Here is a 13929-nt window from a genome sequence, read left to right on the forward strand (position 1 = left end):
CTATTTACTCGGCGTAACATCATCTTTCACATTATACAAAAAAATTGGGGTAACTTTACTGTTTGGATTTTTTAAAATTCATGAAAGTGTCACTTTTCCAAAAATTTGCGTTTAAAACACCGCTGCACAAATACCGTGTGATAAAAAATATTGCAACAATCGCCATTTTATTCTTTAGACTCTCTTCTAAAAAAATATATATAATGTTTGGGGGTTCTAAGTAATTTTCTAGCAAAAAATACGGATTTTAACTTGTAAACACCAAATTTCAAAAATAGGCTTAGTCATGAAAGGGTTAAGGAAGGATTCAGTCTGTCCTGAAGCTCTGTATAGCACATGAGCGTTCAGCAAAGCCAATTGAAATAAGTATACACTTGTTTGTACCAGCATCTGGCATTACGGAAACTAGGTATGGCGCCAACAACTGGTCATTGAGGTCTGCCCCTCCCATATTTTGGTTATATTCGTGGACACAGAGGGGTTTCTCCACAACACCAGTCGCGGTAGGAATTTGGACCGTCGTGTCTGCATGAATGGAGGACAGAACGAAAACATTCTTATCCCTCCACTTCACAGCGATCAAGTTATTTACACTTCAAGCAGGTTCTCTCCCCCAGCCTAAGACGGGAATCTGTAAGCCCCAGCGATTAGATCGCACTGTGCCACATGCACCAATCTGATGATCAAACAAGGGACTAAAAAGTGGCACGCTCGTGTAATAATTGTCCACATACAAATGGTACCCCTTTCCGAATAAGGGTGACACCAAGTCCCACACAATCTTGCCAGCGCTTCCTATGTAATCTGGGCAGTTTGGCGGCTCTACGTGACTATCTCTTCCCTCGTAAACCATAAAACTATATGTATGGCCTGTGGCCCTGTCACAGAGCTTATACATCTTGACCCCGTATCTGGCACACTTGCTGGGAAGATACTGTTTGAAAGACAAGCGGCCAGGAAAACTTAATCAGGGACTCATCAATGCAGACAACTTGATGGGGAGTAAACAAGGCTGTAAAATGTTCGCTGAAGTGCTTTACGAGGGGCCGAATTTTGTAGAGCTGATTGTATCCAGGGTCTCCATGAGGACGTCAGAGTTCATTGTTGTTGAACTGCATGAACGGCAAGATCTGCTCGTATCGTGCCCAGGCCATGGAGGCAGAGAACAGGGGCATATGGAAAATTGGGTCAGTGGACCAATATGACCGCAACGTACTCATTTTAACTATGCCCATGTCGAGGGATAGGCCCAGAGAGGTCCTAAATTTGGAAACTGCAATCGGTTTCCAATCTCTGGCAAGGGATGACTGGGGATTAGCAGCGATGAATTGACCAGCATACATATTACTTTGGTCCACAATAGATCTATAGAGATCTTCTGTGAAAAACAGTGAATAAAAATCAAGTGACATAAAATCAACTGTTTCCACCTGAATTCCGGGTTGGCCAGTGAATGGGGGAATAATGGGTGCTGCAGAAGTGGTGGGCTCCCAATTAGGATTGGCAAATTCTGCAGGAAGGACACTATGGGCACGACAGGCCTGTCTTTTTTTTCTTGGTGGCAGCGGGACACTACTTGTGCTTGCCACCTCGCCAGCTTGAACTGCACTTCTGGGACTCGCCACGTCACCACATGATACTGCAGTGCTGGATGTACAACCAGGGTGTACTAGGCCGCTGGTGCTTGCCAGTTCACCAGAAGGATGAGCGGTACTAGTACTCCATACGAGAGCCCTTCGGTACTTGTACTTCAACAACAGCAGAAGAAGATCGGGGTCTGGTACGCCTGACCTTGGCAGGGACCACACCTCCGTTGTCAGAGTTACCCGTCATGGAGCCGCTGTCTTCTACAGGATCGTATTCTCAGCCTGAATCTGACAGATGAGGGACTTCCTCTTCACTATCTGTCATGCTCAGAAACGTGTAGGCCTGTTCACTACTGTACCTTTGATTTGCCATTTTTGGCTCTAAATTTACTGGTACAGTAGTGAGACTCACAGGTAAAAAAGCTCCTAGGCTGTCAGTAACTGTATCAAATGCTACCAAAAAAACTGTTAGCGATCGCAGGGATCAGGCCTGACTCTGCGAACACTGCAGTTATGTGTTTAGTGTTTTGTAAGTGACAGTGATCGATCGATACTACACTTGGGTGGGCTGGGCGGAGGGGCAAAACGCAGGTGCTAGCAGGTATCTGGGCTGATCCTGCTAACACTGCGTTTTTGGGAACTCCAAACTGCTGCAGACGCTAGTATAGATCTGATCAGATATTGATCTGTTCAGACACTATACCACTAAGGGAGGTGTATGCTGCGTGCGTGGGTGTTAGCGGTACTGGCACTAATCTGACACTGCCTGGGGTGACGCAGACCCTAACTGACTCTACTGATATCACCCGCTGGGCAATCAGGGGGTTAAACCTTTATTGGGTAATAAACGGCGGGTATAAAAAAACAAAACTAACCAGCGTCACCCGTAACACTTATACGGTGATCACTGGTGAAAGGGGTAATTAGGGGGAAATCAGGGGGTTAAAACTATGGGGGTACCTGACACTATAAAAAAAAAGCTGATGGTGAACCTAAATAACTAACAGGCTAACTAGTGTCATCCGTGACACCAATACGGCAATCAGAAAAATGATCTATTAGTGACACTGGTGACAGGGTGTGAAAGGGTTAATGGGGGGGGATTAAGGGTTAAACCTTTTTTCGGTGGGTACCCTAGACCTAAAGGGGCCTACCACTAATTGTCCTAACACTTATAACAGTCACAAAATGACACCAATGCAGTGAAAAGTAAAAAAATGAAAACTGCTATTGGTGTCACTGTGAAAGGGGGTGCAGGAGGGGTGATTGGGGGGTGATGTGTGCCTGCGTGTACTAGTGTTAGTGTGCTGTTGGTGCAAACTCACAGTGAGGTCTTCTCCCCTCTGGCTCCAGACGAAAAGACCGACACGAGGAGAGATGACATCATTTCCTCTGCTTCCGTTTACAGTTTCAGAAGCAGAGGAAGCTTCCCATTCGTCAGGAGTGATTGTGAGGGGGTGGCCATGAATCCATGGTCTCCCACTCAGGACGGATCACTCCTGCAACGATGCCGACTGCCTCCCTCAGGCACGGGGGGGGCGCAATCGCACCTCCCACCCGTGGGAGGGGAGTAACGTACAGGTATGTTACTCTGCCTGCCCGTGCCATTCTGCCGACGTATATCGGTGTGAGGCGGTCGGCAAGTGGTTAAGGATCCTTCATCTTTGTTTGTAATGCCATTGGTCCCAACATGGACCAAGACAGCTAGGTCATGCCCAGCCCCTCCCAGTAATTTATCATCCTGGTCCACCACATACTGAACCCTGGCTCCAGGGAGACAGCAAACCAGTCGATTCAGGCGATCCTGGCAACAAATTATTCTATTAGTCCTTCTTATGACAGAATGCCCAAATACCAACTGTCTGGGCCTCCTTTCCTGACCGTTAGGGGAAGCAGTGACATTTAGGGCTGCCACCTCTGAGCTAGCCAACTTTGAGTCTTGAAATATTTAGTATAGATTATATTGCACTTCTGTGCAACAAAATGCGTTTGACTGTATTTTTTCTAAAAATAGGCATTTAATAAATAGCTGTGCAAATATCATGCAATATAACACAACTGCAACCATCATTTTATTCTACAGGGCCCCAGTTTTCAGAAAATATGTCATGTTCGAGGGTTCAAAAAATACAGATTTTCATGTGTGAAAAGCTTTAAAAAATTGCCCCGTACACAAAGTGGTTACATTATAACGCTAGGAATTTATCCAAGTTTACATGTTACTATGATGTCCTCTTAAAAGTGACCCTGTCAGAGTAAATTAAAATCCTAAACACAAGGGTATTGCAACAGAAGATGCCTGTGTGTTCTACATACCCCCTTTTCCAGCACTGTAGCCTCTCTCTCAAGGATCTGACACTTCAGGAGAAAAAGGCATTGAAACACACCCGTAATTAAATGATGAAGACACTGAAAGCTGTTGCAGTGCTGGAACCGGGGGAAGGGAGCAGACAAGGTCCACCAGGGAGACAAATACAGCAGCAGAGCACCCTTTAGTAAAGTAGAACTATAGGCAATTTTTTCCTTCATTTTGGGATAGATTAAGGGAGTGTTATAACCCGTCAGATTTTTTTTTTTTTTTTCCATCTGTATCGCATTGCGGAGCATTTCCCCTCTATTACTTTTTTGGGACAACCCAAAATTTGGGGATTTTTTTTACTTTCAATGATAATGGTAAATAGGACAAACTGAGGTGGTGAAGCTCCTTAACGGGGGCATAGACAGCAATAAAAACCGACAGGTGTTCTAATCTATCTCTACTCTAGCCAAAACAAAAAAAGTTTTGCCTTTAATTATACCTGAAGATTTATTTTACCTTATTAGTGTCGCTTAAAAGCTCTCTAAGGTTAGGGGTCAGTGCATGGAGGGCCCTGTTTTTACTCTACTTTTCAAACACCACTATACTCTATACTACCAGTACCGGGTTGTCAGCACAAAAACCTAAGGTACTAAAAAGACATGTTTTGTAATTACCTGAACCAGATCCTGATGTGGTCATATCATATATTAAATCTTTAAGCGTTGTTCCCTCTGATATGAAGGGCCTGTCCATTGAAGGATCTTCCTCATTTGGAACACGATGATGGATAACCGTGCGATTGTGGCAAATATATAGAATTAACATCAGTAAAATACAGATAAAACAAACAGGTCCAGCAATAATCGCTGCCAACTCCACCGGACTAAAAATAGTAATAGGTTTCGTTGATGGAACTGTAAAAAGAACAAATACCACACCACAGTATTAAAATTTAGAAAAACAAAACCCTTACATAAGCAATATTTGAATACAAATAGTGTACAATGGTTTCAGTCTTTAAACCACTTCAGCCCCGGAAGATTTTCCCCCTTAATGACCAGGCCATTTTTTGCGATACGGCACTGTGTCGTTTAACTGACAATTGCATGGTCGTGCGACGCTGTACCCAAAATAAAATTGATGTCCTTTTTTCCCCCACAAATAGAGCTTTCTTTCTTTTGGGGGTATTTGATCACCTCTGCAGTTTTTATTGTTTGCGCTATAAACAAAAAAAAATGTATATATACTTTGATTGCTAGGCACTCTTATAGACACTCATGATTAATTAACGAACTTCAACCCCTCCCTTATAACAGTATATATTTGAGCATCCTTAAGGGGTGAGCACATTGCTCGGGGGAGCACATTGCAATGGCTTCTATCTTTAAGGCTTCTTTCTCTAAGTGATTCTTTCTACAAGTGATATGCACTTCATTCTCTGCACTAAGTTCTGCCTCACCTGATCATTCCTTCTGTCTCTTTACAGGTATGTGTCAGCTCATCCACATCTTCCACCGTTAACTGAAATTGGGATCTGCCTGCTGTCTCTGTGTGTGTGTGTGTGTCTCTGGTATGTGTCAGCTCATCCACATCTTCCACCGTTAACTGAAATTGGGATCTGCCTGCTGTCTCTGTGTGTGTGTGTGTGTCTCTGGTATGTGTCAGCTCATCCACATCTTCCACCGTTAACTGAAATTGGGATCTGCCTGCTGTCTCTGTGTGTGTGTGTGTGTCTCTGGTATGTGTCAGCTCATCCACATCTTCCACCGTTAACTGAAATTGGGATATGCCTGCTGTCTCTGTGTGTGTGTGTGTGTGTGTGTGTCTCTGGTATGTGTCAGCTCATCCACATCTTCCACCGTTAACTGAAATTGGGATCTGCCTGCTGTCTCTGTGTGTGTGTGTGTGTCTCTGGTATGTGTCAGCTCATCCACATCTTCCACCGTTAACTGAAATTGGGATCTGCCTGCTGTCTCTGTGTGTGTGTGTGTGTGTGTGTCTCTGGTATGTGTCAGCTCATCCACATCTTCCACCGTTAACTGAAATTGGGATCTGCCTGCTGTCTCTGTGTGTGTGTGTCTCTGGTATGTGTCAACTCATCCACATCTTCCACCGTTAACTGAAATTGGGATCTGCCTGCTGTCTCTGTGTGTGTGTGTGTCTCTGGTATGTGTCAGCTCATCCACATCTTCCACCGTTAACTGAAATTGGGATCTGCCTGCTGTCTCTGTGTGTGTGTGTCTCTGGTATGTGTCAGCTCATCCACATCTTCCACCGTTAACTGAAATTGGGATCTGCCTGTTGTCTGTGTGTGTGTGTGTGTGAGTGTCTCTGGTATGTGTCAGCTCATCCACATCTTCCACCGTTAACTGAAATTGGGATCTGCCTGCTGTCTCTGTGTGTGTGTGTGTGTCTCTGGTATGTGTCAGCTCATCCACATCTTCCACCGTTAACTGAAATTGGGATCTGCCTGCTGTCTCTGTGTGTGTGTGTGTGTCTCTGGTATGTGTCAGCTCATCCACATCTTCCACCGTTAACTGAAATTGGGATCTGCCTACTGTCTCTGTGTGTGTGTCTCTGGTATGTGGCCTTCTCTATCTGTTGCCCTGTGCGAACAACCATGACATTATTTGTTTTTCTGGACTGTCTTACCTAAGTTTTATGTGTTGATCTTGTCTTGGCCTCTTGCGATTCTGACTTTTGAAGCAAAAAGTTCACTTTGATTGCTAGGCACTCTTATAGACACTCATGATTAATTAATGAACTTCAACCCCTCCCTTATAACAGTATATATTTGAGCATCCTTAAGGGGTGAGCACATTGCTCGGGGGAGCACATTGCAATGGCTTCTATCTTTAAGGCTTCTTTCTCTAAGTGATTCTTTCTACAAGTGATATGCACTTCATTCTCTGCACTAAGTTCTGCCTCACCTGATCATTCCTTCTGTCTCTTTACAGGTATGTGTCAGCTCATCCACATCTTCCACCGTTAACTGAAATTGGGATCTACCTGCTGTCTCTGTGTGTGTGTGTCTCTGGTATGTGTCAGCTCATCCACATCTTCCACCGTTAACTGAAATTGGGATCTGCCTGCTGTCTCTGTGTGTGTGTGTGTGTGTCTCTGGTATGTGTCAGCTCATCCACATCTTCCACCGTTAACTGAAATTGGGATCTGCCTGCTGTCTCTGTGTGTGTGTGTGTGTGTGTGTGTGTGTGTGTGTCTCTGGTATGTGTCAGCTCATCCACATCTTCCACCGTTAACTGAAATTGGGATCTGCCTGCTGTCTGTGTGTGTGTGTGTGTGTCTCTGGTATGTGTCAGCTCATCCACATCTTCCACCATTAACTGAAATTGGGATCTGCCTGCTGTCTGTGTGTGTGTGTGTGTGTCTCTGGTATGTGTCAGCTCATCCACATCTTCCACCGTTAACTGAAATTGGGATCTGCCTGCTGTCTCTGTGTGTGTGTGTCTCTGGTATGTGTCAGCTCATCCACATCTTCCACCATTAACTGAAATTGGGATCTGCCTGCTGTCTCTGTGTGTGTGTGTCTCTGGTATGTGTCAGCTCATCCACATCTTCCACCGTTAACTGAAATTGGGATCTGCCTGCTGTCTCTGTGTGTGTGTGTGTGTGTGTCTCTGGTATGTGTCAGCTCATCCACATCTTCCACCGTTAACTGAAATTGGGATCTGCCTGCTGTCTGTGTGTGTGTGTGTGTGTGTCTCTGGTATGTGTCAGCTCATCCACATCTTCCACCATTAACTGAAATTGGGATCTGCCTGCTGTCTCTGTGTGTGTGTCTCTGGTATGTGTCAGCTCATCCACATCTTCCACCGTTAACTGAAATTGGGATCTGCCTGCTGTCTCTGTGTGTGTGTGTGTCTCTGGTATGTGTCAGCTCATCCACATCTTCCACCGTTAACTGAAATTGGGATCTGCCTGCTGTCTCTGTGTGTGTGTGTCTCTGGTATGTGTCAGCTCATCCACATCTTCCACCGTTAACTGAAATTGGGATCTGCCTGCTGTCTCTGTGTGTGTGTGTGTCTCTGGTATGTGTCAGCTCATCCACATCTTCCACCGTTAACTGAAATTGGGATCTGCCTGCTGTCTCTGTGTGTGTGTGTCTCTGGTATGTGTCAGCTCATCCACATCTTCCACCGTTAACTGAAATTGGGATCTGCCTGCTGTCTCTGTGTGTGTGTGTGTGTGTGTGTCTCTGGTATGTGTCAGCTCATCCACATCTTCCACCGTTAACTGAAATTGGGATCTGCCTGCTGTCTCTGTGTGTGTGTGTGTCTCTGGTATGTGTCAGCTCATCCACATCTTCCACCGTTAACTGAAATTGGGATCTGCCTGCTGTCTCTGTGTGTGTGTGTCTCTGGTATGTGGCCTTCTCTATCTGTTGCCCTGTGCGAACAACCATGACATTATTTGTTTTTCTGGACTGTCTTACCTAAGTTTTATGTGTTGATCTTGTCTTGGCCTCTTGCTATTCTGACTTTTGAAGCAAAAAGTTCACTTTGATTGCTAGGCACTCTTATAGACACTCGTGATTAATTAATGAACTTCAACCCCTCCCTTATAACAGTATATATTTGAGCATCCTTAAGGGGTGAGCACATTGCAATGGCTTCTATCTTTAAGGCTTCTTTCTCTAAGTGATTCTTTCTACAAGTGATATGCACTTCATTCTCTGCACTTCAGCGATTGCACGAAGCAAACGAATACAGCTATCTGCACTGGAAAGCTGCTAACAGACTGCAGGTGACCCTGTCTCTCTATTAAGCTCTCCTTCCACTCTGTAACATGCACTCTCTACCACTGCTTCTGACACTCCTGTCCTCTCTCCTCAAACTCTTACCTTCACCCCCCCTCTCCACCCGCCTGCTTATACATATCACCCTGCCTTCTGTCTTCCCCCTACTACTGCTCTTACCAACTCTCGCTCATTCTACATCCATACACTGATAAAACCTCCAGTACTCTGAGACATGCCCCTTCACATAAATCACAGTCCCACATTACCTCCCTCACCCTCCTGCTTCTCCTAATCTCTGGTGACATATCCCCAAACCCTGGGCCACCATCATCTGTCTTTGCCCAACGCTCCCATCCCCCTACACCCTCTGGCAGGAGCCGCAACCCACAGAACTTGGTCTCTATTCCTCTTTCCAAAACCAGCCCCCCCTTTTCCTGTGCCCTGTGGAATGCACGTTCTGTCTGCAACAAACTCACCGCCCTCCACGACCTCTTCATCACAAATTCCTTTAACCTACTTGCCATTACTGAAACCTGGCTTCATGAATACTATTTCTCCTGCTTCCCTCTCCCATGGGGGCCTTCTCTGGACTCACTCCCCCAGACCAAGTGGACGGAAGGGAGGTGGAGTGGGAATCCTTCTAGCCCCATGCAGCACCTATCAGGTTCTCCACCCACCTCCCTCTCTGACACTCTCCTCTTTTGAGGCACACTGCATTCGTCTTTTCTCTCCCATTTCTCTAAGAATTGCTGTCATCTACCGGCCCCCTGGACCAGTATCAGCCTTTCTTGATGACTTCTCTGCCTGGCTACCCTACTTTCTCTCTTCTGAAATCCCCACAATTATTCTTGGGGACTTCAACATCCCTGTCAACACTAACACTACTATTACTTCTAAACTTCTTAGTCTAACCTCATCGCTTGACCTGAAGCAATGGATACAGGCTCCTACCCACTCCAATGGCAATACCCTTGACCTTGCCTTCTCCTATCTGTGCACTCCGTGCAACCTTTCCAACAATCCACTCCCACTCTCTGATCACCACCTTATTAGTTTTGCTCTCTCCTTGTCTTCCACCTCTTCTCCCTCCAAACGCCTAACAGTTACACGCAGAAACCTTCGCCACCTCAACCCTTCTCTTCTCTGCTACTGATCACCTCTATGACAAAATCTCCCCCCTGTCCTGCCCCAACCTAGCTACTTTCATCTACAACAGCTCACTGTCTTCCTCCCTAGACAAGCTGGCCCCCCTCACTACACGCAGAATTAGGCCCCGACTGCTACAACCCTGGCAAACAGATGACACCAGAAGTCTCAGAAAACGTAGCCGCGCTCTTGAGCGCCTGTGGCATAAGACTAAGACCCAGGAAGACTTCACACAATATAAATCTGCCCTCCTAAAATACTACTCCTGCCTTCACACTGCCAAACAGACCTACTTTATCACACTCATCAACACCTTCTCATCCAGTCCACGTCAACTCTTCTCTACCTTCAACACTCTACTCTGTCCTCCACTGCCTCCACCCACCAACTCACTCACTGCCCAGGAGATTGCCAATCACTTCAAAACTAAGATTGATACAATTCATGAGGAGATCGCCAATGCGCAAAAACCTCCCCCATGCAACACCCCATGTCCGCAGATACAATCATTACTTCCCTCATTCAACCCTGCTACTACTACTGAGGTTGCTAAACTTTTATCTAGCACTCATCTAACCACTTGCCCCCTGGATCCTGTTCCCTCGCAAATGCTACGCTCACCCTCTGACTCGATTCTACGCTCTCTAACTCACATTTTCAACCTCTCCCTCTCTTGTGGCATCTTCCCAAACTCTCTAAAACATGCGCTAGTCACCCCCATACTAAAAAAGCCCTCACTGGATCCCACCAATCTCAACAACTTACGTCCCATCTCCTTACTCTCCTTCTCCTCCAAACTTCTTGAAAGACTGGTCTACAACCGACTAAGCGACCATCTGACCATGAATAAACTTCTTGATCCCCTTCAGTCCGGTTTTCGCCCCCAACACTCCACGGAAACTGCTCTCCTTAAACTCTCAAATGACCTACTAATGGCTAAAGCCAATGGACACTACTCTGTACTACTTCTCCTGGATCTCTCTGCTGCCTTTGACACAGTGGACCACCCCCTCCTCCTCAAAAAACTCCACTCCTTTGGTCTCCGTGACTGTACTCTTCGCTGGTTCTCATCCTACCTATCCCACCGCTCCTTCAGTGTCACTTACAACTCTACTTCCTCCTCTCCTCTTCCTTTTTCCGTTGGGGTCCCCCAAGGTTCTGTTCTCGGACCTCTCCTTTTCTCAATCTACACCACCTCCTTGGGTCAGTTGATTGCCTCCCACGGCTTTAAATATCATCTCTATGCTGATGACACCCAAATCTATCTCTCCACCCCCCAGCTCTCTCCATCTGTCTCCTCACGCATTACCAACTTACTAGCAGACATATCAGCCTGGATGTCACATCACTTTCTCAAACTCAACCTATCCAAAACCGAGCTCATGATATTTCCTCCCTCAGGTGCCACTTCCCCTGATCTCCCTGTCAAGATCAACGGCTCAACTATCAACCCATCTCCCCACGCCAAGGTCCTAGGTGTAATCCTGGACTCTGAACTAACCTTTCGACCCCACATTCTATCACTATCCAAAGCTTGCCGCCTCTGTCTTCGCAACATCTCCAAGATACGCCCCTTCCTAACCAATGACACCACAAAGCTTCTAATCCACTGCCTGGTCATCTCCCGCCTTGACTACTGCAACTCCCTCCTCATTGGTTTACCTCTAAATAGGCTATCCCCACTTCAGTCCATCATGAACGCTGCGGCCAGGCTCATCCACCACACAAACCGCTCAGCGTCTGCTACACCCCTCTGCCAATCCCTCCATTGGCTGCCACTCAGTCACCGAATTAAATTCAAGATACGAACTATAACTTACAAAGCCATCCACAACCTGGCTCCTAGCTACATCTCTAACCTAGTCACAAAATACCAACCTAATCGTTCTCTTCGCTCCTCCCAAGACCTCCTGCTCTCAAACTCCCTTGTCACCTCATCCCATGCTCGCCTTCAGGACTTCTCCAGAGCCTCCCCCATCCTCTGGAATGCTCTACCCCAATCCGTCCGATTTTCTCCTACTTTATCCACTTTCAGACGATCCCTGAAAACTCATCTCTTCAGAGAAGCCTATCTGGCCCCCACCTAACAACTGTACATTTATCTTCTCAATCAGCACATCACCCACAGTTATTACCTCTTGTATCTCTTGACCTTCCCTCTTAGATTGTAAGCTCTAAGGAGCAGGGCCCTCCGATTCCTACTGTATCAAATTGTATTGTATTTGTACTGTCTACCCTCAAGTTGTAAAGCGCTACGTAAACTGTTGGCGCTATATATATACACTGTATAATAATAATAATAATAATAATAATATATATTTTTTTTTTTTTACTTTTTGCTATAATAAACATCCAAAAAAACACAAGTAAAAGAATGAATTTCTTCATCAGTTTAGGCCAATATGTATTCTACATATTTTTAGTTAAAAAAAAAAAATAAAAATTGCGATAAGCGTGGTTTGCGCAAAAAGATATAGCATCTACAAAATAGGGGAATAGGGGATAGATTTATGGCTTTTTAATTTTTTTTACTAGTATTGGCGATGATCAGTTAATTTTAGCGGGACTTCAAAATTGCGGCGGACAGATTTGGGAACCAATGACATTATTACAGTAATCAGTGCTAAAAATATGCACTGTTATTGTACTAATGACGCTGGCAGGGAAGGGGTTAACATCAGGGGCGATCAAGGGGTTAAATGTGTTCCCCCACTGTGTGTTCTAACTGTATGGGGGGCTGTGTGACTGGGGAAACACACAGATCCATCTTCTTGCATAGCAGAAAGACAGGATCTGTGTGATTTTCCCTGTAAGAATGGAGATTTGCCGTGTTTACACAGGAAGATCCCCGTTTGGTCACTGCAGGGAACGATCGCGGGTCGCCGACGGACATAGAGTCCGCCGGACCCACTTATTGGCTCCCCCGCTGGCCAATGGGAGCCCACAAATGGCCATGTACGAGCCAACGTACACCTACGGCGATTTGCAGGATCGAGCCACATTGCCGCAGTATAACTGCAGCGGCTGGTTCTTAAGCATTTCAAGTGTTTGTTACTTCAACTTTGTATTGCTTTATGTGAAATCCCTGGTGTTCCTGCCAGTCCCCCTGTTTTCCTATAAAAAAAAACTAACCACACTAAGCAGAAGAAAACAAACACTGTGGTCAGATCTCTAGCAATGCTGATAACTCAGCCTACTCTCCACCAATGATCAGACATGTCCTGACATGCCTCCTCTGCATAGCCATTCACTGGCAAGATCAGTGTGCTGCTGCTTCTCCTCCCCCCAGCTCTTTTGCAGCTGGGAACAGAAGGAATGTGATCACTTATAAAAAAAGTGAAAAGGGCTGTTTTATATATATTTTTTATATCTATGCAGAGATGTTTTGCCTTTGATTTCTATTTTAAACTGAATGGGTTGTTTTACAAGGTGATTATTTACAATCACTTAAAAGCAGGACTAAAAAGGAAAAAAAAAAAATTCCATTTGGATAGAGTTTTTGGCATCAGTGTCCCATTGGGGAGATGGAAGTGAAGGAATTGATAGTTAACCCCAGGATAAACCAGAACAACTGTAACCCTTGATAGATTTTCCCATTTATTCTTGTTCTGGTGACAAGCAAAAATTTGTTATTTTATTTAATTTTTGGCGGTAACACTCACCAGATCAAATAAACAGGCTGAATCTCACTAATCAATCAAAACCTTGGTAGTTTACAGTTAATGTTCATATTCAACTTAGATTGTAAACGATCATGCTGTAAAACAACCCATTCAGTTTAAAATAGAAATGAAAGGCAACTTTTTTTTTGTATAGATAAAACATTACAAAAACACATAGAAAATAAATACATTATAAATACCTTTATTTCCCACATTTCCTCTGTTCTCAGCTGCAGAAGAGCTGGGGGAAGGAGAAGCAGCAGCAAACTGAGCTTCCCAGTTAACGGCTATGCAGCAGGGGCATGTCAGGACAAGTCTGATCATGGGAGGAGAGCTCACCGAGTTTCCAGCATAGCTAGAGAACTGACCACGGTGTGCTCGCCTGCTTAGTGGGGTCAGTTTTTAATAGGAAAGCATAGGAACTGGCAGGAATACCAGGTATTTCACATAAAGGAAGCAATACAAAGAGAACAGGAT

At 45.2% G+C, this 13929-nt stretch overlaps 1 protein-coding gene across 7 annotated transcripts in view; it reads right to left on the reverse strand.

Moving 5' to 3' along the window:
* Positions 1 to 13929, reverse strand: part of TGFBR1 (transforming growth factor beta receptor 1) — a 468434-nt gene that overhangs the window by 326843 nt on the left and 127662 nt on the right. For 5 of the 7 annotated variants that reach the window (XM_073630713.1, XM_073630717.1, XM_073630716.1 and 2 more), the window contains exon 3: positions 4560 to 4799. The exons of the other annotated variants lie outside the window; for them this stretch is intronic. In XM_073630713.1, coding sequence (XP_073486814.1) covers positions 4560 to 4799 — 240 coding nt within the window. The remainder of the gene's footprint in view (positions 1 to 4559; positions 4800 to 13929) is intronic. 7 annotated transcript variants of the gene reach the window in all.

The sequence above is a fragment of the Aquarana catesbeiana genome, linkage group LG05 (assembly GCF_042186555.1).
Source record: "Aquarana catesbeiana isolate 2022-GZ linkage group LG05, ASM4218655v1, whole genome shotgun sequence".
Lineage (NCBI taxonomy): Eukaryota > Metazoa > Chordata > Amphibia > Anura > Ranidae > Aquarana > Aquarana catesbeiana.